The sequence below is a fragment of the Phascolarctos cinereus genome, unplaced genomic scaffold (genome assembly GCF_003287225.1).
Source record: "Phascolarctos cinereus isolate Bilbo 61053 unplaced genomic scaffold, phaCin_HiC Scaffold_8;HRSCAF=390, whole genome shotgun sequence".
Lineage (NCBI taxonomy): Eukaryota > Metazoa > Chordata > Mammalia > Diprotodontia > Phascolarctidae > Phascolarctos > Phascolarctos cinereus.
The window spans coordinates 345,144-369,465 of record NW_027556291.1 but is presented as its reverse complement, the minus strand read 5'-3'; the positions used below and the strand labels follow the sequence as shown (position 1 = coordinate 369,465).

The 24,322-nt window shown below is 44.5% G+C and overlaps 1 protein-coding gene across 1 annotated transcript in view; it reads right to left on the bottom strand.

The window, feature by feature from the left end:
- HUWE1 (HECT, UBA and WWE domain containing E3 ubiquitin protein ligase 1) overlaps positions 1–24,322 on the bottom strand; it is a 103,800-nt gene that overhangs the window by 37,980 nt on the left and 41,498 nt on the right. The window contains 12 exon segments of the mRNA XM_078147895.1: positions 141–174; positions 3,146–3,253; positions 3,256–3,342; positions 3,936–3,993; positions 13,428–13,639; positions 14,297–14,388; positions 16,436–16,613; positions 16,802–16,908; positions 19,809–19,889; positions 20,509–20,610; positions 22,218–22,343; positions 24,141–24,246. Coding sequence (XP_078004021.1) covers positions 141–174; positions 3,146–3,253; positions 3,256–3,342; positions 3,936–3,993; positions 13,428–13,639; positions 14,297–14,388; positions 16,436–16,613; positions 16,802–16,908; positions 19,809–19,889; positions 20,509–20,610; positions 22,218–22,343; positions 24,141–24,246 — 1,291 coding nt within the window.

The window sequence follows — 24,322 nt, the reverse complement described above, 5'->3', positions numbered from 1 at the left end:
ACAGACAGACAACAAAGCCAGCTGGGGTGGAAAAGTACCTGACTCACTACTATTTGAAGAATTGATTACTATGGATGCTTTTTTGGGGTCACCTTTCTTTCTCCCATGAGAATGACAGGATTTTCCAGGACAAAAAGGACCAAGCTGAGTATTCCTGCCTGTCTGGCATATCCTCTCCCCATATCCCACCCCACCCCACTGTTTCTCCTTAACAGGACGAACAATTCACATCTCTACCAATGGGACATTAAGGAGCCCGCGTTATTCCCAGTACTGATGGTTTTGATATCAAAATAGCCTTGCCAGCTTCATGGGAGTGATGGGAAGTCTCAGAACTGATCGGCTAGGTGCCTCTTATGGTTATTTTTTGTTTCACCATTTTGCTTGTTGGATCTCCTATTTTTGTTTTCTACCACAGAAGGTACTTGAGTGAATATGGGACCTTTACTTCTGCCAAACATCTCCCTACCCTATGTACCCTGCAGGGGGACCACCAGGTCAAAGATATTGAACCATTTAATCACTTTTGTTATATATGCCCAAGTATTTTTCAAGAATGGTTGGACTTGGTCCACGACAACCCTGAAGGACTTATAATGAAAAATGCTATCTGTCCCCAGAGAAAGAACCAATGATGTCTGAATACACCATCTGAAGCAGACTGTTTAAACCTTTCTTTATTTTCCATGGTTTGGGGTTTTTTTGTTTGTTTGTTTTTGGTGGGTGTCTATGTTTTCTTTTACAGTATGACTAATATGGAAGTGTTTTTCATGATGACACACGTATAACCTCTATCAATTGCATACCTTCTCGATAAGGTGGGTGGAGAGGGAAGAACAGACAGAATTTAGAACTCAAAAAATTATAAAATGAATAGTAAAAATTGCTTTTACATGTAATTAAGGAAAAATAAAATACCAAATAAATAATAATAATAGTAATAAAGAATGATTGGACCAAATAAATTCTTGACCCAGGGCACATTATTGTGCCTTTCTTTCTATAGTCCTTCCAACGTTCATGGTTTCAGCCTATTTGAGTTGAACTCTAAGAATTGTCTTAGTTTCAATCGTCCATTATTCATGATTTGCAGTATTTTCTTGGGATTGCTGATGGTTTCTATTTTTAAAGAATTTATTTGTTGACAACTTGTATAGGGGAATGAAATCAATCACATAAATTGTGAATGCAGATTGGATATCAGCATCCCCTCTTCTCTCAGGTTAGTTGCACCAACAGTGTTTTTGATCTAATTGTCAACTTTATATTCTCCCCTGTTATGTCTGGCTTCATTATGAATTCTCTCCCAAACTAGAGTTTCTCCAATTTTTCTAATGAGCTGATCCTTTGTGTTTATATCATTTGGAATTTGTTACATTACAACAAATGTAGAGGGGTAGAAGATGCTTGTGAAAGGCCATTGTGTGTGTGATGATGTGGGCATTAGCACTGAGTAGAATATCAAAGGAATCTCCCACTTCTAATAAAGTCAGATCATTTTTGGACAAATCTGAAGAGCAAAAGAATTAGAAGAGAAATTAGATTAGATTAGAAGAAGGAAAGATAAGGAGGGAAAACAAAGACTTCTAGGCGGAATCCAAAGTTCTCCCTTCTTAAATTGCCATCAATGTTGTTGTACTCTTTTCTGCCTGTTTTGACACTTCAAGCATGAAAGAAGGATGAATTCAGAGAAACAAGGCAAGACCAATAGAAAGCTGCACAAAGAAAACCAGAAACAAACTAGAAAACTAGAACATAAACAAAACAGTAAATGGCGGTTGATCTCAGACGAAACGCAACGACCAATCTCGGTTCTAAAAGACGAGACATTCTGATAAGGGCCTCATTTCTAAAAAATGTAGTGAATTAAGTCAAATTTATAAGAATACAAGTCATGGTCCAACTGATAAATGGTCAAAGGATATGAACAAGCAACAGTTTGCAGATGAAGAAATTAAAGCCATCTATAGTCATATGAAAAAATGCTCTAAATCACTACTGATTAAAGAAATGCAAATCAAAACGACTCTGAGGTACCACATCACACCTATCAGATTGGCCAACATGACAAAACATGAAAATGATAAATGTTGGAGAAGATGTGGGAAAATTGGAACACTAATGCATTGTTGGTGGAGTTGTGAAATGATCCAACCATTCTGGAGAGCAATTTTGAACTATGCCCAAAGGGCTATAAAAATGTGCATACCCTTTGACCCAGCAATAACACTTCTAGGGCTATATCCCAAGGAGATCATACAAATGGGAAAAGGACCCACCTGTACAAAAATATTTATAGCAGCTCTTTTTGTGGTGGCAAAAAATTGGAAATTGGGGAATGGCTGAACAAGTTGTGGTATATGAATGTAATAGAATACTATTGTGGTATAAGAAATGATGAACAGGCTGACTTCAGAAAACCCTGGAAAGACTTGTGTGGTCTGATGCTGAGTGAAGTGAGCAGAACCAGGACAACGTTGTACACAGCAACAGCCATATTGTACGATGACTAATATTGATAGACTTAACCTTTCTCAGCAATACAAGGATCTAAGACATCTCCAAAGGCCTCACAATGGAAAATGCTACCCACATCCAAAGAAAGAACTATGGAGTTTGAATACAGGTCGAAGCAGGCTAATTTGCTGTTTTTTTTCTTCTGTTGTGTTTTGTTTCCTCTTTCTGGTGGTTCCTCCTATTGGTTCTAATTCTTACTTACAACATCGCTAATGTGAAAATATGTTTAATAGGAATGTATATGTATAGTCTGTATCAGATTGCACGCCATCTTAGGGAGGGAGGTGGAGAAAAATATAAAACTCAAAAGCCTATGGAAGTGATTGTTGATAATTCAAAATAAATTGTTAAGAAAGAGGAAAAAAAGAAAAAAAAAGATGAGACAAAGCTCAAAATGGCCACTGCTAGATTGGTTCATCTCCCATTGTTACAGGGAAGAGAGTTTTTGGGGGATGAGTGTTACTATGGGGAAATTAGCAATGTGCAAAACCCAAAATACATCCATAAAAGAGAAACCCAACATCTCCTCTCATCCCATGATACCTTAATAGACAATCTAGACCATCAGGGCTCCATTTCTCTTGCCTGAGTGAAAGGGAGGGAGCAAACAGGCCTGTGGGTGGGTGACCATTCTGCTGGGCCTTACCAGTATGGACTTGCAGACCCCTACCACAGCCTGACAGGCAGCTGATGTGGGAAAGTCAACGGGCAGGTTGGGGAGCCCTAGGATAGTCACACCAGAGGCAGCAGCCCCTTCTGATTCACAAACTCCTGGCAGTGGTCATCTGTTGTGTTATTGCTTAAAATGGATTCCACAAACTTCATCTAGGAACAAAAAGCAGGGAAAGTTATAGCTGGAAACAGAGCAGGTCAGATTTCACTGAAGAAATCTGGCTAGCCCCAGACCAATACCATTTACTCAAGGGCAATCATACCCAAGCCCACCAACCCATACCCCCAAAAGTAATAGGGCAATGGTGTCGACAAGAAACCAAAGAAAATCAGACCTTAATACCAATGAAACTAAGATTATGATTGGACAGCTCAGCCAACATAAAGCCTCAAATCTTCTCTTAGTAATTTAGGACTGCTTACTAGCACCCCTCCCCCCCCATCCCCAATCCTATTCCTAAATCTGAAAACAAAGGTCATAGGAGTTTGGGAGGAGTGCTTACTTGAGTTTGGGAGCCACTGATCTGGCATGACAGAAATGAAATGATTCCTTCACCACGAGGGCATGGAATCTGACTAAAGCTGATAGAAGCAAGAGCCACTTCCTCGGCATCCTTCTTTCCCCCAACCTTTTGCCCTTCGCTCCTCCCATTAGTGGGGGTGGGATGGTGTCATCTTATCTCTTTCCTATGGTTTATGCCTCGCCTCATCCCCCCATCTCCAGCAGCAGCACTGGGCCAGCTTACCACATTGAGGATGTAATCCATGAGGGGAATGGGCACTCGCTCTTCTGTTCTAATAACCCTGGAGAAGGGGTGAAGAAAACACTTCAACACAGAGAAGAGGGTGGGGAAAAGAATAGGAGACAGAACCGGATTCCAAGACCTCTTTGTAACCACACATTAATCCAGACAAAAACTTCAGAAACAATTAGAAAGAAGTATTGTGGAGTCATTCCAAAAACAATGATAAAAGTTGTTTAACTACTAGGAATAAAACGTTTTTCAAAGGAATAGGGAAAAAGAGTTACAAATCACCCTCACAAAGCCGGTAACAGTAAAAACAGGAGCATGTGTGTGCGCGCACATGCACACACAGTACCTCACAGCATGTTCTAGCTTCAGGTTTTAGTGCAGATGGGTAGCAAAGGAAGACTGAAAAATATTTCAGACACAAAGACACGGACTTGTCCACAGACAGGCTGGAAGAAGGGTGCCAAGGCTCCAATTCTCCGGGATCTGACCCTGCTTCCTTCTCAGCCCCCTCCCTCCACCTGCTCATTGTTCTTACTGTCCCACAAAACAAAAACCATCCAGCCGTCTCATTTGCCTGGAAAAGAGGCACCAAGGTCAGAAGAAACAAAGCAAGGACCAGGTCATGGCCATGGGGAGAAACAGAATCAAACAAAATGTGGACATACATGATCAAATCAAGAAAGAGATCATCAGCAGGGGTGCATTCCCTGAAGGGGCAAAACAAAGCCTCAGATTGAGATAGGAGGGAAGCAGAGAAACAAATAAAATCATGGGAGTCAATCCCCTCTTTTGGAGGCAGTTCCTTGGAAAGGATTAAGTACTGAAAGAAAATGCAGCTCAACTCCATGCAGAATCAAGCATTACCAGGCACAATGGGATCCCTGCAGCAAAATGGAGTCAGGAAAGGAACAGGTGAAGAAGCAAGGTGCTATAGCCAGGGAGGTTTGGGGAGGCAGGGCAGAGCCATGGACCAAAGCTCCTTCTCCCACAATGCCACTGCGCTTTGGGAAATGGCCCCTGATGCAAACAGGTGTCTAGAGTGCTGAGGTGGTTCCAGTCATTTTCATGACAAACCAAATTGATTGGCAAGAACCCTAAATGAGGTCACCAAAGAGGGCCCAGAAAAATGAAATATTACGACAGTTACAGCAAATGATACTAGCTCAAAACACTCCACCCCCATCCTCCCCACCCCCCAACACCCCTGCCCAAGCCGGCAAATGGTTCCTGTCCACTCCACCCCTGACAATCTCAGCTCACATAATCGGGGTACTTGGTTATCCATTTCGGCAGATAAAGAACATTTTTAAAATTTAAAAACAAAATGAAGATAAAGGCCTAGTCCTTCTCCTGACCTCCAACACCACAGCAATGGTTTTCAAATGAAAAGTCTAGCAGGCTCAAGGCTTAGACAAATTGTCCTGCCAATACCCAACTCTGAAGCAAGGACCAAGAGCGCAACATTGTGAATCAATGCCATCTGCCACAGGGTACCAGTTACCACTCTCCAGTGAGTGTCCCAAAGGGCCAAAGTCCCATTGGCTCCCCAACCATCTCGGGAGAACTGTGGCATTCTAGCACTTCAGAAGGGATGGGAGAACATTCTACATGAGCTCCTTAGTTGCCAAAGAAGCAGCTGTGGACAGGCCTGCCAATGATGCTCAGTAAGAAGGCCCAAGAAGTTCTCAGATGGCCTGCCTCCTCACGACCAGAACCTGGAACTCAGAAAGCAGAGGATCTCAAAGTTATCACATGCGCTGAGCTCTGAATCACTGGACTTAAACAGACACTGAGGACCCTGGGGCAATAAAGGATGCTCTTCCCCCTAATTGGGGAAAGAAGTTGAGAGTCAAGCTCAAAGGACATTTGGCGAAGATTAGGAAGACACAAGATTTCCCCAGCTACTCAAGTCACTGTTTCATTCAACCCTTATATACAGAGAGCATTTTCCTCGCTATGTATACACATACCGATTTATTAAACATGGGGCAGTCTTGCCAACAACCTTGGCACACTAGAGACTGACTACACCTAGAATCTGTCACCCCTTCACTTTAGGAAGGAATGCAGGCTTTGGGGCTTTGTTATCTCAATGCCTGTCTGTCTTGCCAATCACCTTACCCCCATAATGTATTGTCCCTCACTCCTCCTCCACCTCCAAATCATGAAACATGGATCAAATCATCACTGATTTGTCATGGCTGTCAAACAACTCTGGTACAGTTCCAAGAAATGTTCTGGCCTGAGTACTCTTCACTGGCCACCACCCCCCTCCATTAGAATGTAAGCTCCTTGAAGGCAGGGAACATTTGCTTTTATTTCTATCTGAAGCACCTGAGTCCAATGTCTAGCTTGTAATGTCTAAGGGGGGTTAGAGGAAGGACTAAGGAATCATGGGATCAGAAAAGGCTTTCCATAGTAGTTGCCACTTGAGAGAACTCTTTTGCTGAATGGGATTTGAAGAGGTTAAGGAGGGAAAACATTGAGGGCAAGGTGACTAGTCAGTAAAGGGGTGAAGGAAGGAGAAGGAATATTGTACATGACAGAGGGGATGAGGGCCAGTTTGGTTAGAGAGTAGAGTACACTGAGGAGGAGGGAAAAGAAATAAAGCTGAAAACAGAAGTTGACTCCAGATTGTGAAGACCTTCAAATGGCAAACAGAAGAGAAGCTAAAGCAGCTGCTGAAGCTTCCTGAGTGAAAAAGGGCCATGGTCAGAGATGGCCTTGGGGATCTTCACTTTGGCACCTGTGGGAAGACAAGCCTGGGGGTGGAGGTGGGGGAAGAAGCAGGAAGCAGAGACCAAGTGGGAGATGAATGCACCAGTGCCAAGGAGAGGTGAGGGTGGTCTGGCAGAGGACAATGTGTTTAGATATGGAGGATGAGGGAGAGGGGAACACTCGAAGGTAGAGAAAAAGGAGGAATGAAAGGATGGTAGTAAGACTGTCAACTGAAATGGATGGATGAGGAAGATTTGTGAGAGAAAGACAATGATTTGTCTTTGACACAGTGAATTCAAAATGTCAATGGGACACATAAGTGAAAATAGGAAGTAGGCACTTAACAGGCTAAAGTACTGGGAAGAACTATGGCTAAAGTGTGAAGACACACTGGGGTGGGGGTGGGGAGGGTGCACTTTATCCTCAGAACTTAGCCAAGTGCCTAGCACATAGTAGGAGCTTAATTAATGTTTGCTGACATGACTTAAGGGCTAAAGAACCAAACACACCTGCTTTTTATCCAAATATAAAATGAGAGAAGATGATTTATTCTGATCCAGACCTAGGAGTTGGAAAGCTCCCTGATTCAGCAGGATGTGATGGCAAACACAGAATAAGAGAGAAAGAGTCCAGCTGTGCTCTTTTCAGGTCCGGTCTGGACACCAGCAAGTGCCTGGAGGATGACAGCACAGGCACAAGGCTCAGCTGAGGGAACTGGGAATGACGACGCTTGAAAAGAGAAGACTGGGGCTGAATAGGGAGGACAAATGGGAAGCATTACCAGGCCCACAGGGAAGCTGGCTTAGAATTGTTCTGCATGGCCCCAGAGTGCAGTCCTCCATATTTTTGCCAGAGTGGCAAAGATGCAAACAGAGGCTTGAAGCTGGAAAAAAAATTACTAATCAATGAGAATATCTCAATGTGAAATGAGTGTCGGATTTCTCAAGGAGATTTCTTTTTGGGTACACTTGGTCTAGTTGGGTACAAAGGAGCCTTTCAACTCTCAAAAGCTATGCTCTCTGATGGGGGACACCAGTAGCCAGGAGCAAGAATCAGTGCATGCATAGTACTTAATGAGATCTGCTGAAGGAAAGTGGCTACAAGAAATAGCTCATTATATTGTATTATATTAATTCAAGAAATGCTGAAGATGGGAATGCAGAGAAGCAAAGGAAGAGGAAGTAAGGAATACTAGGATGACAAACATAATAACAGTGTAAATGGAAGACTAATAATGGAAATTAGAACCCAAAGTTTGGACCTCAAGAAAGGTGAGAAAGACGAGGGAGAGGGAAAGAGGGAGGGAGGGAGGTGGAGAGAGAGAGAAAGAGGGGGGGGGAGAGAGAGAGAGAGAGAGAGAGAGAGAGAGAGAGAGAGAGAGAGAGAGAGAGAGAGAGAGTGAGTGTGTGTGTGTGTGTGTGTGTGTGTGTGTGTAGGATCAAACTAGACTTGATGAATGAATATGCTGGATTTTTTACTGAGCTGCCTTTTTTCTCGTTACAAGGGATAATGGAAAGGAAATGAAAAAGCAAATACTGAGAAATAGGTGATGGAGGGGCAGCTAGGTGTCGCAATGGATAGAGCACCAGCCCTGAAGTCAGGAGGACCTGAATTCAAATCCGGCCTCAGATCAAGCACTTGACACTTACTAGCTGTGTAACCCTGGGCAAGTCACTTAACTCCAACTGCCCCCCCCCAAAAGACATAGTGATGGAAGAAAACCCCAAAAGGAACAAAACAAAATTTTTAAAAACAACACTCAAAGGTGACCCTGACAAGAAAGCCGGGGTCAGAAGCCACATTGCAAATGAGTACAAAGACTGCTGGTGTTGAGTGCGGATGGAATTCTGGATGTGAAGAAGGGGGCAATGACACAATCTGCTAGATCCAGGGGGTGCAGATTCCAGCAAAGGTTTCTTATTGGGCCTTTTTTCAGGCAGTAGAAAATGAGCCAATGGATAAAGAGAATGGGCCAGTAACACCAGGCTTATTCTCCTGAGCACTGTCCAGAGGTGGTCAGAAAGCCCAAGAGACAGACGGACCCTGGAAGCCCTGGAGAAGCAGGAAAACAATGATCCGGTCTGTAAGACTCTGTCCTGAGGGCTCTGAAATCTATCACTCTGAATCTTAAAGATCCAAGGCGACCTCAATCTCAGAGGTAGAGGTTAGTAGAGGTGCCAGCAAGAGATAGAGCCATTGTGGGGGAGAGAATCCACTCCTGGAACTAAAACTGAAGAGATAAATAAAGAAAACAATCACCAGCATGAAAATGTATTGTATAGCTAGAGACTCCCTCAAAGGGACAAATGCATCAGTCCAAGGATAACCCACATGTCTAGAAGAGACAAAGAGAGGAAAAAAAGGGGGGTGGGGCAGGGGGAGACCTCTTAGGAAAGTTAGGAAAAGCCAAGTGGACATGCTGAAACCTGGGCTGCATAGATGGTGCCAAGGTGTGGAAGGAGAGAGGCCACATCTGGCCTCAGATACTTCCTAGCTGCTCTGGACATGCTGCTTAACCTCCCTCCCACAGCCTCAGTTTCCTCATCTGTAAAATGAAGGTCATAATAGCATTGACTTTGACAGGGAGAATCAAATGGAATCATGTATGCAGAACACTGGACAAATCCTAATGAGCTCAATATAAAAGCTAGTTCTTTGAATAGACCAAACTGAGACAGCAAGAATATTAGCACAAAATCAAAAGACTGAGGGGAAAAGAGGGAATACGTAATATATCAAATATATTTTTGAAAAAACCCTAACCTGGAAACCAGGTCACATCTAGCTTTCAAGAGTCACTGGACTCCCTGAAAATCAGGACTCTCTATTTCAAGAAATCATAAATGAAAACTACCCAAAATCTATTAGAGGATACAAAGCAAAGACAAAAAGAATCCACTGATCAACCTCAACCCTCAAAGGGAAAAATATCAGCCTAAATCCAGAGTTCCCTAACAAAGAAAAACCAATGCAGGCATGCAGAAGAACAGAGTGGTGCCCCCTCCCCCACAACCTAGAAGTTCCAACTACTATTGAAAGGATGAGCTGGCATTCAATATTCCAAAGGCTTATGAGCACAAAAGCTGAGCATCATGGAGATGGAATGGGTCTGTAAAAAAGAATTTCATACATGCCTGATAGGAAAGCACTAAAATCGAGAGAATCCTGTAAAGGATACAGTTTCTGAGCAACTGGAAGGATTTGATGAGGCCCAGCTAACACTACGAAGAAACAAGATCTTCAAAGAATATGGAGGGAGTGGAATGAGCAAAACGGAGGAGGGATCCCTGGGGAGGGATGGGTTCTGTTTGAAGGGAAGAAGGAAGGGTAAGAAGACAAAGATACTCCTGAAGACAGAAGGAAGAAGAACGTGGTGGAGGGAGACTTGCTACTTCTTATGCCTTAGGGGTCCACAGAAAGAGGAGCGTCCAAGAGCATCCAAGGGGTAGAGGGAGCAGGCAAGAGCAGCAAGCTTTATCAGAAACAGATATGGGAAAGTGGAACAATGTGAAACCACACATGCACACAGAGAATTGGGTACAGAATAAAGAATTAAGTTCAAGAGGAAAAAAGTGTAGGGACAGCTAGGTGGTGCAGTGGATAGAGCACTGGCCCTGGAGTCAGAATGAACTGAATTCAAATCTGACCTCAGACACAGGATACTAGCTGTGTGACCTGGGGCAAGTCACTTAACCATGATTACCTCACCAAAAAACAAAACAAAAAAAGAGGAAATAAGTGTGTGTGTGTGTGTGTGTGTGTGTGGTGGCGGGGGAAGGACTGGGGAAACAGTCACAAGTCAAACAAAAAACCCTACACCTCACCAAGTACAACACCTGCTTGTGCACGCATGCACACACAACCCCCCTCCACATATGCAAAAAGAGGAAGGGAGTGATGGCCACACAGAAAAATCTGAAAAGAGAACAAAGGGCATCAGTGAACAGATTTCGAAATACCCAGAAGGTAGCAGTCACCAAATGGCAAGCAGGGTAATTTTACTGGGGCTTGGTTACCAGAAACTACCTATAAGAAGTTAAATGCCGGGGCAGCTAGGCAGCTCAGTGGATAGAGCACCAGCTCTGGATTCAGGAGGACCTGAGTTCAAATCTGACCTCAGACACGTAACACTTACTAGCTGTGTGACCCTAGGCAAATCACTTAACCCCACTGCCTAAAACAACAAAAACCAAAACAACAAAAAAATGAACAAACAACCCCCCCAAAAAAAAACAACAAAAGAAGTTAAATGCCTAACAAGCCTGTTGTGGGTTTCTGCATGTTGAGATTACAACAAAGCATTCTGTTTTGTGGTGGAGGGCTGGGATAATCAAAGAGGCAGCAGGAGGCAGGCCCCAGGACCTAGGTCCAGAGGGTACCTTTGGCCAGCAGGAAAAGAATGGGGGACGAGGCACCCTAGCAGAACAGAGACTGCTGAAAACAGGTCGTCTCATTGCATTCCTCCTTCAAAAACAAATAAACAAACAAAAACAAAAAACCAAAAACCCTGGTCTTCAGAGATCTTAATAAAATTGGTTTCCTTTGCATTTCTACATTTTATTTTATGAATTAAGAAATCCTTCTGAGAATAAAGGGGATCATGACATCCACCCAAAAGGTGAAGTGCCCCAATTTTTGCTAGCGGTCAGGGTTGGACACAGAAAGAATGCTGAAGAGAGGCAGAAGGGCAGCTGAGAGTCAATTCAGTTTCAGTATCTATAATGTCCCAGCCATGGCACAAAAAGAAGAAATGAAGTCACTTGCTTCCTTCACAGAGCTTATTATTTACAGATGTAAAAAACAACCAAACCACCATGGGGATATGTGGGTATGGCCAAGGGGGAGGAGAGTGAGTGAATGAATATATAGGTCACGGATGTTGAGAAGGCAGAATGTTTGAAAGAACAGTCAGTATTTGTCATTCGGTTCAACAGAGTGACATCCTGAAGCCTGGAAGTGGCACTCAGTAAACAGCTCAAACCAGGCCATTGCTTGCATAGCTCTCCCCATCCTGGCCATCCACTCGAACCTTTAGCCTGAATGGTCCCCTCCAAAGCACCACATATGGTCCTGAACTGAGAAAGCTCACTTTCCCTCTCATTTCATTTTCTGGATCCAATGCAGAAAATACCGTTTTTTCCCTGGCCGAGCTCCATTTCAGTCCCTTGCTCTTCTCTATTTCTGGCCTGTTCCTTTATGCAATCACTACTCACTCCGGTCCTCCTTGGCAAATTTCACACCCTTTCTAGATAGCAGTGACTGTTCTTGAACAAGGCCCTAGCCTGTCAGCTCCATAATCTAACCATTTTCTACTGACCCTGACCCTGAATGCCCACAACTCCCTAATCCATGCTATGAAAAGCTCCGAGCTCCCTTCCCAGCAGAGCTTAAGAAAGCTTCCATGGAGCCCCTGCAATGTGGCGCCTCCAATTCCTTTCCCCTTACTCTCTTCTTAAGCCTGTACAATTCAGCTTGCACCCTCATGAGCCAGCTGAAACCACTCTCTCCAAAGCTGCCAGTGATCTCTTCTCCATCCTCATTCTCCTTGACCTCTCTGCAGCCTCTGACACTGTCAGTCACACTCTCTTCTCTAGGTTTCTGGGATACCCCTTCACTCCCCGTGCTCTTCTCCTCCCTCTCTGCTCCTGCTCTGTCTCCTTTACTGGATCTTTCTCCAGATCACACTCTCTAACCACAGGTCTGGGCCCTCCGCTCTCCCCCTTCTAGACTGCTTTACACGGCGAGCACACATCTTTGCCCAGGAGTTTTGTTGAAGTAGCTGGAAAGACCATGAGCCTCTGTGCCACAGTCCTGCTCCTCATCCCTCCAATCTAGAAAACGTACTAGAGTGACTTCTGATGGGGGGAAAAAGCCCCCACAGTGAGTCATTTGTCCAGCCCAAGTTGGCACAGAGAGACCGTGAGTTGTGTGGACAACAGATGAGGCTTGGCCAGGAATGCACCCCAGAGGACATTCCAACACAGGCAGAGGTTGTGGACCAGGGCAAGAAGACCCAGAGAGAGCAAAGTGCCATCCAAGCTTCTATAGAGGAAGTCAACTCCTTGAGAGCCTGCCTTTATAGCCCATGCTTAACGCAAGTAACTGAGAATAACTACATGCTTCTGGGAGTCGCTGGTGTAGAGTTCCCCCCTCAGCTCCCAGCCAGTGTCCCTGCTCTCTCCTGGACATTTCCAGCCTACTACAGGCAGGCGGTACAGAGGCCCTTTGTCTCCCCTGGCACCTTCTCCTGAACTTGGAGAGCAAAGACTCTACGCATCCAATTGGCAATACAAGATCCTACTGGAGGCAGCTTCCAATGAAGGGAGACCAGGGCTCAAGTCACAAACTGCCTGGTCACATGGGTCCCTCCAGTAGCTCTCTAAGAAGGACCCACCTATGCAGGCAAAAGGGCATCAGGACTACATTGCTCCCCAATGAGATAAGGTCCCAGAGGCCAGGGGACAGAGGAGCTACTCAGGATGAAAAGGTGGCCACCCCCAACACTAGGCTGGCTGAGTGCTCCAAGACTGAATGGATGCTAAACCCTTCCCACAAAGTCCTCCTGGTCCCCCCACAATGAGATATGAAGACCTGCTCAGCTTCACAACCTCGTTCTACCAAAGATGGCATCTGACCTTGGAAGATAAAGGATCAGCGTCTAAAAGGGAGAAAGAACCCTCAAACAGTTTTCCAAAGAAAGAAGGTCACGTAGGGAGAAAAGCTGGCCTCAGTGGGGACAAAGCTGAAGGCATTGGAGAAACTCACTGCTGGTTTGAGTCGGTGTCGCTCTGGGCAGGGGGATTAAAGCTCTGCATGGCCTGCACCTCCTCCTCTTCTTCATCCTCACTGGAGGCCTCTTCCGCGGCATGGTTGGCTCTCTGAGGAGGAGCTGTGCTCGTGCCATCTGCCTTCTGAATGGAGGGTTTCTGGCAGATATATTTGGGGTCCCTTCCGAGGTTACAGATCTCTTCTAACAACTAGGGGACAGGAATAAGACACGAATGGTAAAATGCACAGGTGCCGACCCTGGAGGTGGTGCAGACAACTGCCAGGACAACTGGAAACATAACGTGGGGTACGCGTTAGGCACAGAGGCCTAAAGCAATTAGCAGGAAGGGGCAATGTCGAGTTTCCTAGTCAATGCTCTCTGGTGCGATCTGCTAGGGATGTGGGAATGGGCATTTCATGGTTGGTTGAAATCCAGAATTTTAACAATGGAATGTGATCCACAGTGACGAACTCTAGAGTAGCAGAGCCACTTGGTAAAGAGGACTGACAGACAAGAAAAGGGAGATTTAGGATTCAGAGACCATGCAAGGAAAAGTCCTAAGCAAGAACTGAAAAGGGGATATTCTACCTGACCTAGCTCTGACTGGGGATAATATACAGTGCCCCAAGCCAAAAGTCAGCATGAGGGTAAAGTGCTCTGCAACTACCTCCCTTCCTCCTTTCTTGAAGGCTCCTCATCAGGAGAAGGGAAACTTATCATTGGGATCATTCTGAGGGTTTTGATTTGGGCTTTTCTCTAGGCCCTCAGCCCCCTTCGGTTGCTCGCAGACATTTGGAGTCTCACTAAGGTCGGAAACAACTTTCAAAGGCATGTTCTCTTCCCTGCCACATGAGTAGCCTCCTACCTTGATAATGGCAGTCGTAGCATCTGTCTTCAGGGTAGGCTGGTGCCTCATCAGCTCATCCACAGCACTGCCCAGGTTGGAAGCAGTATCGCCTATGGAAAACAAAAGGCTGTTTTCAAAAGTCTGAGGGACACAGACAATCAGCTGGTTGTATGTGACCACATGTGAGCCGGCAGCTGGGCTGCTTTTGGAGACTGATGGCAACGCTTAGTGCTACACCAAACTCTGGAAGGCAGGTTGGCAGAACCTATGCAGCAGGTCATTAATACTGGCTAAGGAAAGAACAATGACCAACCCTTCAACAGATGCTGGCTCATTCTAGAATGGAAGCCAGCAAGTGGGAACAATGTCGGCACCACACCTTTGACTGAGGCTGGCTGAAGAGACACCACTCCCTCCCATCTTCCTTAGTGCTAAGGAATGCCAAGCCCACTATTTCTGAGAAGCACAAAGGCCGAAGTTGGTACTGGAGGAACCAGCCAAGCCTCTTCAACTGCCACCAAGTTGCCAGTGGAAAGGAGAAGGGACGTGTCTCCAGACACTACTAGGAAGATCAGATTTCACCTTCATTTAATGGTTGTCACCCTGTTCAAATGAGATGTTTACAGATCGTTAGATTCTTCACCAAGCTATCTACTGCCAACAGGGTGAGGAAGTCATAGGAAATAACAGAAAAGGAGAGTCCATTCAAAATAGCAAAAAAATGGAGGAAATATATACAAGCAGCATGTAAAATAATTATAAAAATACTTCAAAAAACTTTTTTTTGGAGTATTTTAAAATTCTCAGTGCTCAGATTGGGCCACGTCAGTGAGAAAAATGACAGTATTATGTAAATTGGTCTACAAATTACAAAGGGGGTAATTCATAGAACTACATAAAGTAACATCAAGATTCTTTTAGTGAAGGGGTTTTTCTGAGGGGATTCAGGAACCCTAAAAGGATATCTGATACTTGGAGAGAAAAAAACAATTACTTCTTAATTTTCACTGACCTCATAGCATTTTCTTGAATTATTTAAAAAGCATTATTTTGAGAAAGAGACAGTCTGAGGCTTTCTCAGACTGCCAAAGGGTGCCATGACCCACAAAGAAAGGCTTAGAACCCCTGATTTAGAGGAACAAAAGGGCTAGAATATCATGGGAAATAATTTTTAAAATGAAGTAATGAAGGGAAAAGAGCAAATCACATGATAAAGTAGTAATTAGCAAATTTCTTTGGTACCAATTAAAAAAGTCAAACAAATCAGAGAAACAAGAATCAAACAATTTAAAAACCCAACTCAGTATCTGATTCACTCAAGTGTACAACTTTCTCAGGGGAAGGACTCCTTGCCATCTGACAACTGCTCAACAAATGCAAAAGCAGCTGGATAAAAATCAGGGTTAGACAAACATCTTCTATTCTAGACTCTAATCAGCCATATGCTGAGGCTATACCCTTAGAAGACAATCCCAATGAACCCGAGAACTATGGACTAGGAGAGGACAAAGGACAAAATGGAGAAAAAAATATTGGCATCCAAGAGTTCTGACAAGAAAGAGTCTACTCTCCGAGATCCACAGGGAATCAACACAAATCAATCTTTCAGACAAAAATCATTCCCCAAAAGCAAGTGGCCAAAAGAGCTGAACAAACAGCTGAGAAAAGAAGAATTATAAACTTAGGACAATCTTGAAAGGGTTGGCCCAAAACTTCTGTGGAAAGAAATCACTCCACAGCAAACTGGGAAAGCCGAGGCTGTTGAGGCTTGGACTCAGATATGATTAGTGGAGCTGGCACGTGGCCCAACTGGTGGGCAAAGAAAACTGCAATTACCCAAAGTGAGCAAATGCATGCCAACAGCCTTTGTGCCCAAGATCCCAGCAGTCAGGGAAATGCCCAAGTAGCTCAAAGATAGAAAAGCACCTTAGAAGCTAAACTATGAGAAACAGCCTTGTTTTTTTGCTTTAAATCCTCATTCATTACACCTAAAGGGAACAGAATCTATTTGGAAACGAATGTAATATAAAAGGAAACAGTCAAAAAAATGGGGGGGGGGAAAGAATCAAACCAATCGACCAACTGCCAAATGTGGAGAAATGAATCAGCTTTGGGGCGCTGCTGTGGTCCACTCAGATCCCGGCAATGGGAACTCACCAAGGGGATCTGAACTCCTCCTCCTGCGCATGGCCGGCAGGTAATCAGGAGAAAGCAGTACTTTGAAGAGACGTTCAAAAGGCTGACACTGCACAAATGACTGGAGGCCACGAGCATTCAAGCACAGTGCACTGAACACATTGGGCAGGGAGCCAAGGACTTCTCGGGTTGCGGGAACCTCGGGAGGAAAAAAAAAAGAAGATACGGAAGCTGAGGGTGGGGGGAACGACGGGACCCTGAGGAACATGCCAAGTCTTTGGGAATCAAAACAAGAACAAAGCCACCCAGAGAAAGGAAAGAAGCCCGTGGGTTCAGGTGTGAGAAACGGCTGCAGAAGAAGCTAAGAAGGGAGAGAAGGGCACTTACATCTTTGATAAGGAGAGCATGCAGCATGACATCAGTCAGCCCATTGTCTTGCAGAGAGGACAGGAGGGATGGCTCTTGGAAAACAAACACCGTGACCACTTCAGTAGCTGAAGAGAGAAGGGTTTGGAAGAAGTGAGACCAAACTAAAGAAGGGAAGGGAAGCCTACTTTGTACCAGGGACTGTGCTAAGTGCTTTTTACAAATCATCTCATTTGATCCTCCCAACCACCTTAAGTTAGATTCTGTGTTATAGCCCCATTTTACAGTTGAGAAAACTGAGACAAGCAATCTGGCAATTCAGTGCAATTCCACTCTTCCAAGCTTGCCACCTTCCTAGCTGTGCCTCAAAGGGTTTATAAAACTCTCCTGACACAACTGACTTTCACCATTAATTCAGTCTATGACCCTTTTCCACTCTAACCATACCAGCAAATGAACCAATTGTTTTTCTTCTTCATCTCCTCCTCCTCCTTTTTAAGAGGCAACTGGGGTTAAGTGCCTTGCCCAGGGTCACAGAGCTTTTACGTGTCCAATGTCTGAGGTCACATTTGAACTCAGGTCCTCCTGACTCCACAGCTGGTACTCTATCCACTGCCCCACCTAGTTGTCCCCTCCCACTGACTGTTTTAAAGAGAGGCACTTTGAGTGTAGGAAAGAATTTTGTAAAGCACCTTTTAGTATCATCTTCAGCACATGATGTGCCCCATGCCTTTGCTAATCCCTCCAGGCCCCTTGAGTCCCTGCTCCTAGGGATCTCTCATGTCTCAGAGGTGCTGAGTGAATCAATCTTAGACTCCAGCACAGCAGGACTGGAGATAGTTAATGCATCTGATAAGAACTGCTCAGATGACAAGCAAGACCAGAAGCTAGGGGCAGGCAAGACAAGCCTCCCAAAAGCTTGGGGAAGGGGTGAATAGCAGAGAACAGTCTAGCTACCAAGATGGCCAAAAGGCTGACACTGCACCCCAGTTATCAGCAACCAGGCTATTCTATATTGAGCTGGCAAAAAAAAAAAATTAAAATCAAAGGATGGGAAAACAGGGGGAGAGGTAGGTATCTCCTAACAAAGGGGCTAGACTGGAGGCCAGGGAACCTCACTGAGGGCTTTTGTTCCTTGGTATTCCCAGCACCTGGCACACTGCCTGTCACAGAGACTGACTGATTCATACTCATATTACCAACCTAAATTAAAGCACTCAGATCCACCAAATAAATTCTTATAATAAATGACAAAATTCTTCATTTAACAAGAGAATTCTGAAAGAAACAATGAATTGTCATAAACACAGAGCCAAGTGAAGTAAACGGAGCTCAGAATATGACATACAAGATGACGCAAACATCACAAACCAAAGGCCTGGCCTTTGGCAGAGGTGCACAGGGGAACAACACACACAACATCAGAGGCCGTTTAATTTGGTTTTCTTTTTCACACAGATTTGCTTTTCTTATTATAAGGAATGGCTTTCTTGAGAGGGGGACAGGCCCTTTTGGGAAATGTAGGTGATGAACACAAAGATAAAAAACAGACTACTCATGTAAAGAAGTTCAAATTGACATAAGAATTCCAAAGACAATTTGAAACTGAGGAGATGAATATGAGGAAAGCTAATTCCAAGGGAAAGTAAGCAGAGCAGGGAAAACAATCGAGCCAATGACTTCAACAAAACAAGTGAGATTGAGGATGCTGGAGGAGGCAGAGCCAAGATGGCAGAGCAAGCAGGAAGCAGGCTAGCGAATTCCCTCAAACACATCCAGAAAATGCACCAGACCCAAACATGACTAGGAAATCCAAGAAAAAGTCACAGTAAAGAGCTGGATGCAATCGAACAACAAAAGATTAAGGGAAGGATTAGTCCTAAGCAAAACTAACTCTAGGGAGGTACACAAATATTTCTACCTCTTAGAACCCCAATCTGAGAAGTGCCCAACAACTGGGGAGTGGCTGAACCAACTATGGCATATGACTGTGCTGGAAGAAATGATGAAGGGGATGGTGTCTGAGAAACCTGGGGAGACTTGTACGAACTGATGCAGTGGGAAGTGAGCAGAATCACAAGGACAACTTGGACACTAACAGTGATGGTGTAAGGATATTTAACTGTGAAAGACTTGGGAACTCTCATCACTATAGTGACCAACCACAATTCCAAAAGACTTGTGATGAGAGAGCTGAAGGACTCAGAATAAAGAAGGAGGCAAATATTTTTTTGGGATGTGGCCAATGCTACAATTTGTTTTGCTTATTTATTTGTGTTTGAAACAAGGGTTTTGTTTTTCTTTCTTTCTTTTTTTTTTTGCTTTTTGGTGAGGCAATTGGGGTTAAGTGACTTGCCGAGAGTCACACAGCTAATAAGTATTATGTTCCTGAGGCCAGATTTGAACTCAGGTCCTCCTGACTCCAGGGCCAGTACTCTATCCACTATACCACCTAGCTATCCCGTTTTTCTTTCATCGTCAACTGGGAGGAGTTGGGGGAGAGAGGGAAGAGAAGGGAGACTTTTGCTGACTGAAAAAATTTTAATTAAATTTAAAACATATGAATGCTGCAAAATTACAAAGAAAAGAAGTTAAGCTTGGCCCTAAAAAAAAGAGATACAACAAGATAACTCCACCTAACTAAAATGTGGAACAAGGGGATGGACAGGTATGGAATATGATATATAGAAAATGTTAGATTTTTTTTCACTAGTTAGTTTTGCTGAATTTTTTTCCTCTTCTTTAAAAAAAATTCCTTTTTATAAGAGATGGCTGTCTGGAATAGAAAGGTTACAGGAAAAATCTAGGCAATGTAGAAACCAAAAGCATCAACAAAAAAGCCTCTTTTTAAAAGTCAAGCAATATCTTCCATGCTTCATTACCAAGATGTTAAAAAAAAAAAAAGAGGGATGAACTCTTTGAAGGTCCTTTCCAACACTAAATCCGATAGTGCACAATGGCCAAAACTGTGAATTCTCCCAGGAAAGACTACCCAAATTCAGTCTTATCAGGTACCAGCTTGTCTTACCTAGCAGAAAGAGCGAGGGCCCATAGTACTCGGCATTACTGATGATGTGTTTCAGCGAGGTAGGCAAAGAGCCATCCATCACTAAGACAAAACAAATAGTAGGTATTTATGATCATCCTCTAAAGTCACAGAGTAAAAAGTGTCAAGGCTCAGCCCAATTCCACAGTACCAACTTCTCTGTGAACACCATTCTGTTTCCCTGCTGCTCCCCCTCCCCCACTGAAAGAAAGGCAGTGCATTGAGTCTGAGCACTTGGCTACCTTTGGCTTGGTTCCCTCAGCCCATTGTTGCTTCATGTTTGGCGATGAAACAATACAGAGGCCATGAAATCACTGAGATCTTCCCGTCTCCTGGCCCCAATACTCTTGCCTATGTTTTCTCTTGTCTTTAAACATATATCAGAGTGCCACTGGAATCCAGGCCAACTCCCTCACTATACTGGGAGCCCAAAGCTCGCTGAGAAGAAACAAGCCAACAGCCGAGACAGCCATGCTCCCTCCCATAGTGACCCTTGGACGAGGAGCTGAATATCTCTCCAAGTGTAACCCCTGACTCTGACCCTCACTCTGTTCTGATGTTTGATCAAGTCTCTGTTCCCCAGAACAGCAGCAAACTAATCAATCACTGGAAACGAGGCACTCTTCTGGATTTCCAGGCACTAGTCCCCACCAAGACAACCCAGTCCGAGTGGAGCCATTACCATGACGAATGCCATCAGAGAAGGCTGGGTCTTGGATGGCTTTCTTAAGAAAGTTCAGCATAGACTTGAGAAGTGCGGCACGCTGAGGAATGCACTGGACTCCTGGCAAAGGCAAACGAGAGGAGACTGGTTACACATAAGGTACCCAACGACTAGTGCACATAGTCCAAGTGAAATGACACTGTCCAGGTCAAAAGTAGCTGCAATGAGAATTTCATCCTTACACAGTTGGAGGAAGAAACCAAGGGGAAATTCTGTTCTGGATGAGTCTTACCAATAGAATGGAAGTGACGGGAACCTTGGGGAGAACTGACCATTATTGGAGTGTTTGAACTTGTCAGACAAGTACCCAAAATTTCCAAAGAGCAGAAAATTCAAAGGGTTTGGAGGAAGGCTATGTTAGTACAGTTTACCTGAGTGTGGCAATAATGACTAAGCTTGGCTCCAAAGAAAGACTCACCTAACCCTAACCCTAACCCTCACCTCCAGTGCAGAGCTGGAAGGGAGAAATGGTGGATGTGGAAAACTGCATATTCTGTCACAGGTAAGATCGACTGAAATGGCTTTTCTTCCCCCTTGATAATTCACTCTTTAATAGTAGGAATCACTACCTGGGTAGGGCAACTGCCACAAAGCTGGGTAGCTAAAACAGTGACTCCACAAATATCTTGATAGCTTCAAGAATTTGAATTATTTTAAGAAGATAAAAGTCAAGGGGGATAAATGTCAAGTCTTGTATTAGTCTTCCCAAGCACAAGATGGGGATGGTGGTGTTGGTTCTGAGTGGATTTGGCAACAGCGTGATATGGCAAGCCAAGAAGCTAATGCCACGAGGCTAGGTTAAGAGCTATATAGCTTCCAGGACTCTGCCGTTTAGTCTGCCTTGGCAAGAGTCCACCTAGAATAGATGCTCACAGTTCTGGGTACAACTGTTTAAGACTGCCATTGATACACCAGGCAGCAATCAGAGGAAGGTCATGAAGAAGGTTAAGGGTCTTGAGTCCAAACCATATTAGGATCAAGTGAAAGAAGTCAAGATTGTTTAGTCTGGAAAAGGGGCAAGGGGTGCCAATCCTTAGGAGTCAGTGTAGAAAAGGAATAAGACTTTTTGCTTGACAATAGAAGGTAGAACCAGGAACACTTTGGGGGAAGGAAAAATGCAGATTGAAACTTTAATGTAAAGAAAAACCTCTCAACTATTAGAACTGGCCTTGAGTGGAATGGGCAACCTCCTGAGGCGGTAGGTTCCCACTCACGGAGAAATGGAAGGCTGAGGATCACTTATGAGACCACTGAGGTATTTTGCAATTCTTAACATTCTGCTTTTTCAAGATGCAGCAAATACTGAGGACAAAGTGAGCTGCTATGTAATCATATTAAGGAAGCTCATCAACAGCGTCCTGGCCCTGAAGGGAGCATATTAGGAGGATGAACTTATGAAGATATGGAAGCATTTCGATGTGCCCTGATGGAAAGAAAACTGACGGATGGATGTGCAGAACTTGAGCACAGCCACTGAGAAGAAATCTTCACTAACAGGCAAGAGTCTTCACCTCAGCCTCAGCTGATCCAACTAGAAACTGAGGTCAGGGCATCCAACAGCCAGAGCCCTCAAGTGCCTCGTAGCTTGGAGATCCCCAATCTTAATGACCAATTCCTCTGCAAACCAATAGTAGCTGTGCCCAGTGATACCATGTCAGACTACACACCAGTACGGGGAGAGAGCATGATGCTGCCGCTGATGCTGGGAGCCCGGGGCCTTGTTTCCACATCGGGTCGGGGATCTACTGAAGCGGTGGATGGGCCTGGACTGCTTTCCATGGCTACATCTGCAACTGAGGAAGAAATCAGGAGGGGGAGGGAGAGGGGGAAGAGAAAATAAAGTGAGAGAAAACTCTCAATGTAGAAAACTAAGTTTTCCAAAGCAGATGATCTAAATGAAAGCCAGATCAGAGACAAGGAATTCCTATACCCCTTGTAAATGACTTTCTAATGTTTCATAGTAAATTCTTAGACCATCCCAAAAAGTGTTTGATAAGGGCAGGCCTGGGAAGTTTGAGCAAGATTTTCATTACAGTAACATCTCAAATGTCCACATTCCTTATGTGGTGACCATGACGATGATCCAGGGCGGTTTAGTGCATGGAATTGGGGGTACAAAGAAGGAAAAGGAGAGTACCAACATATTTGCAAGTGCAATAAGAGGGAGAACAAGAGATCCACGCAAGATGCTCTAATGCCAATCGGAGGGGGCAGTCAAAACAAGAGAGGGGCCATGGAAGAATTGGCACCTGACCTGGATCAGCAAAAAAGAAGAGACTCATAAAAGATAAGAGAAAGTATGATCAAGACATGCCTTATTGCCTGGGGCTGAGAGAAGACAGAAACAAGAACCCCAAAGCCAGAGCCCAAACAGAGGCCCAGAAGTTGTACTGAATTATATTCAAAATCCCACGTATCCTTAAGCCTCACGTGTTTTAAGTTTCTGGAGAGCCTGCTGAGAACACTAAGAATTCGACTCAAATCCAACATGAAACCATCTCTCACATATTGCAGGGTTAGAGTATAGTGATTACAGATTATAGGTAGCATAGAATATAGCATAACTGAACACAATCCAAAGTCAAGAAAAAGTGAACGAGTGTCCAAAGGCATAGTGAAGAGGGCATGGGACATCTATCAACCACAACTCTGTAAATGGAATCCAATGCTACACATATCTGAATAAAAGCTGTCTAGCCCAAACAGCAAGGGAGGGAGGATTTTCTAACATCTAACACTGGAGCCACCTCAAAGGGGGAGAGGGGAGGGGACACTCTGGAAGTACTCAAGCAAAGGCTAGAAGATGCCTGACCCCGTTACAGGGTACAGGGGGATTCTTGTTGCAATAACTATTGATTTGTCCAAGGAGTTTCCTTTCAACCTGAAAGGCTGTAGTTCTCCGTGCTGAGTGGTCCCAGTTCCATCAATCCAGTCTATTGCCATCTTGGTCATGGCCCAGCTCATGAAGTCCTTCCTAAAAAGTGGTACTCTATCCAAGTGACAGCGTTCCACGTGGGGCCAGAGGAGGACAGAGTCTAACACAACTCGCTCTCCCTCCTTCCCCCATAACGTGGCCCAAAAGATCACATTCTCCTTTGGGATTTCCAATGCCATTCCAATGTTGACTCACACTGGGCTTACCCAGTGTGTACTAAGAGGCTCCCCACTGTGCTCCCCACCCCCCTTCATAGTGCTTACAATGTAGGGTTTGTAGAAGACAAGTATTCACTCTGATAAGACACGTCTCCTTATACTAATTAGCCTGCCCGCATCTTTTCGGCCGTTCTCTTAATTCCTGTTCAGTTAATTTTTCGTCTGAGCTGTGCATTCACTGCACCTTTGCTAAAACACTGTTAAGATGTTCAACAGAACAGCTGAAAACAACAACTAACTTTTTGTGGCTCCCAGGAGCAAAGGACAAATAAAGGAGGCATGGCACATCACACAGAGGGGCTACAACTGCAACCTCTCGTATCAGAGGTGCCGAACAGGCAAGCCCCTAGTGTGCGAAAGCACAGAACGAAGCTCACAGCCAACAAAGCTCACAGCCCCAAACTCCATGACACTCGTGTGCTAAGCAGTAACTATACCGTCCGTGTCAGTTTCCATCTCTTCTCCTTCATGGGCAGTGCTGGGCCTTTGGATCTTTGGCTTTATCACAAAAGGACACTCTTTTCGGCACAAGTCAACTTCATGCTGTATTAAAGGGAGAAGCAAATTCCAAGGAGTGCTTGATTAGAAGAGCTCTTATGGGCAACTTTGGGGAGAAATC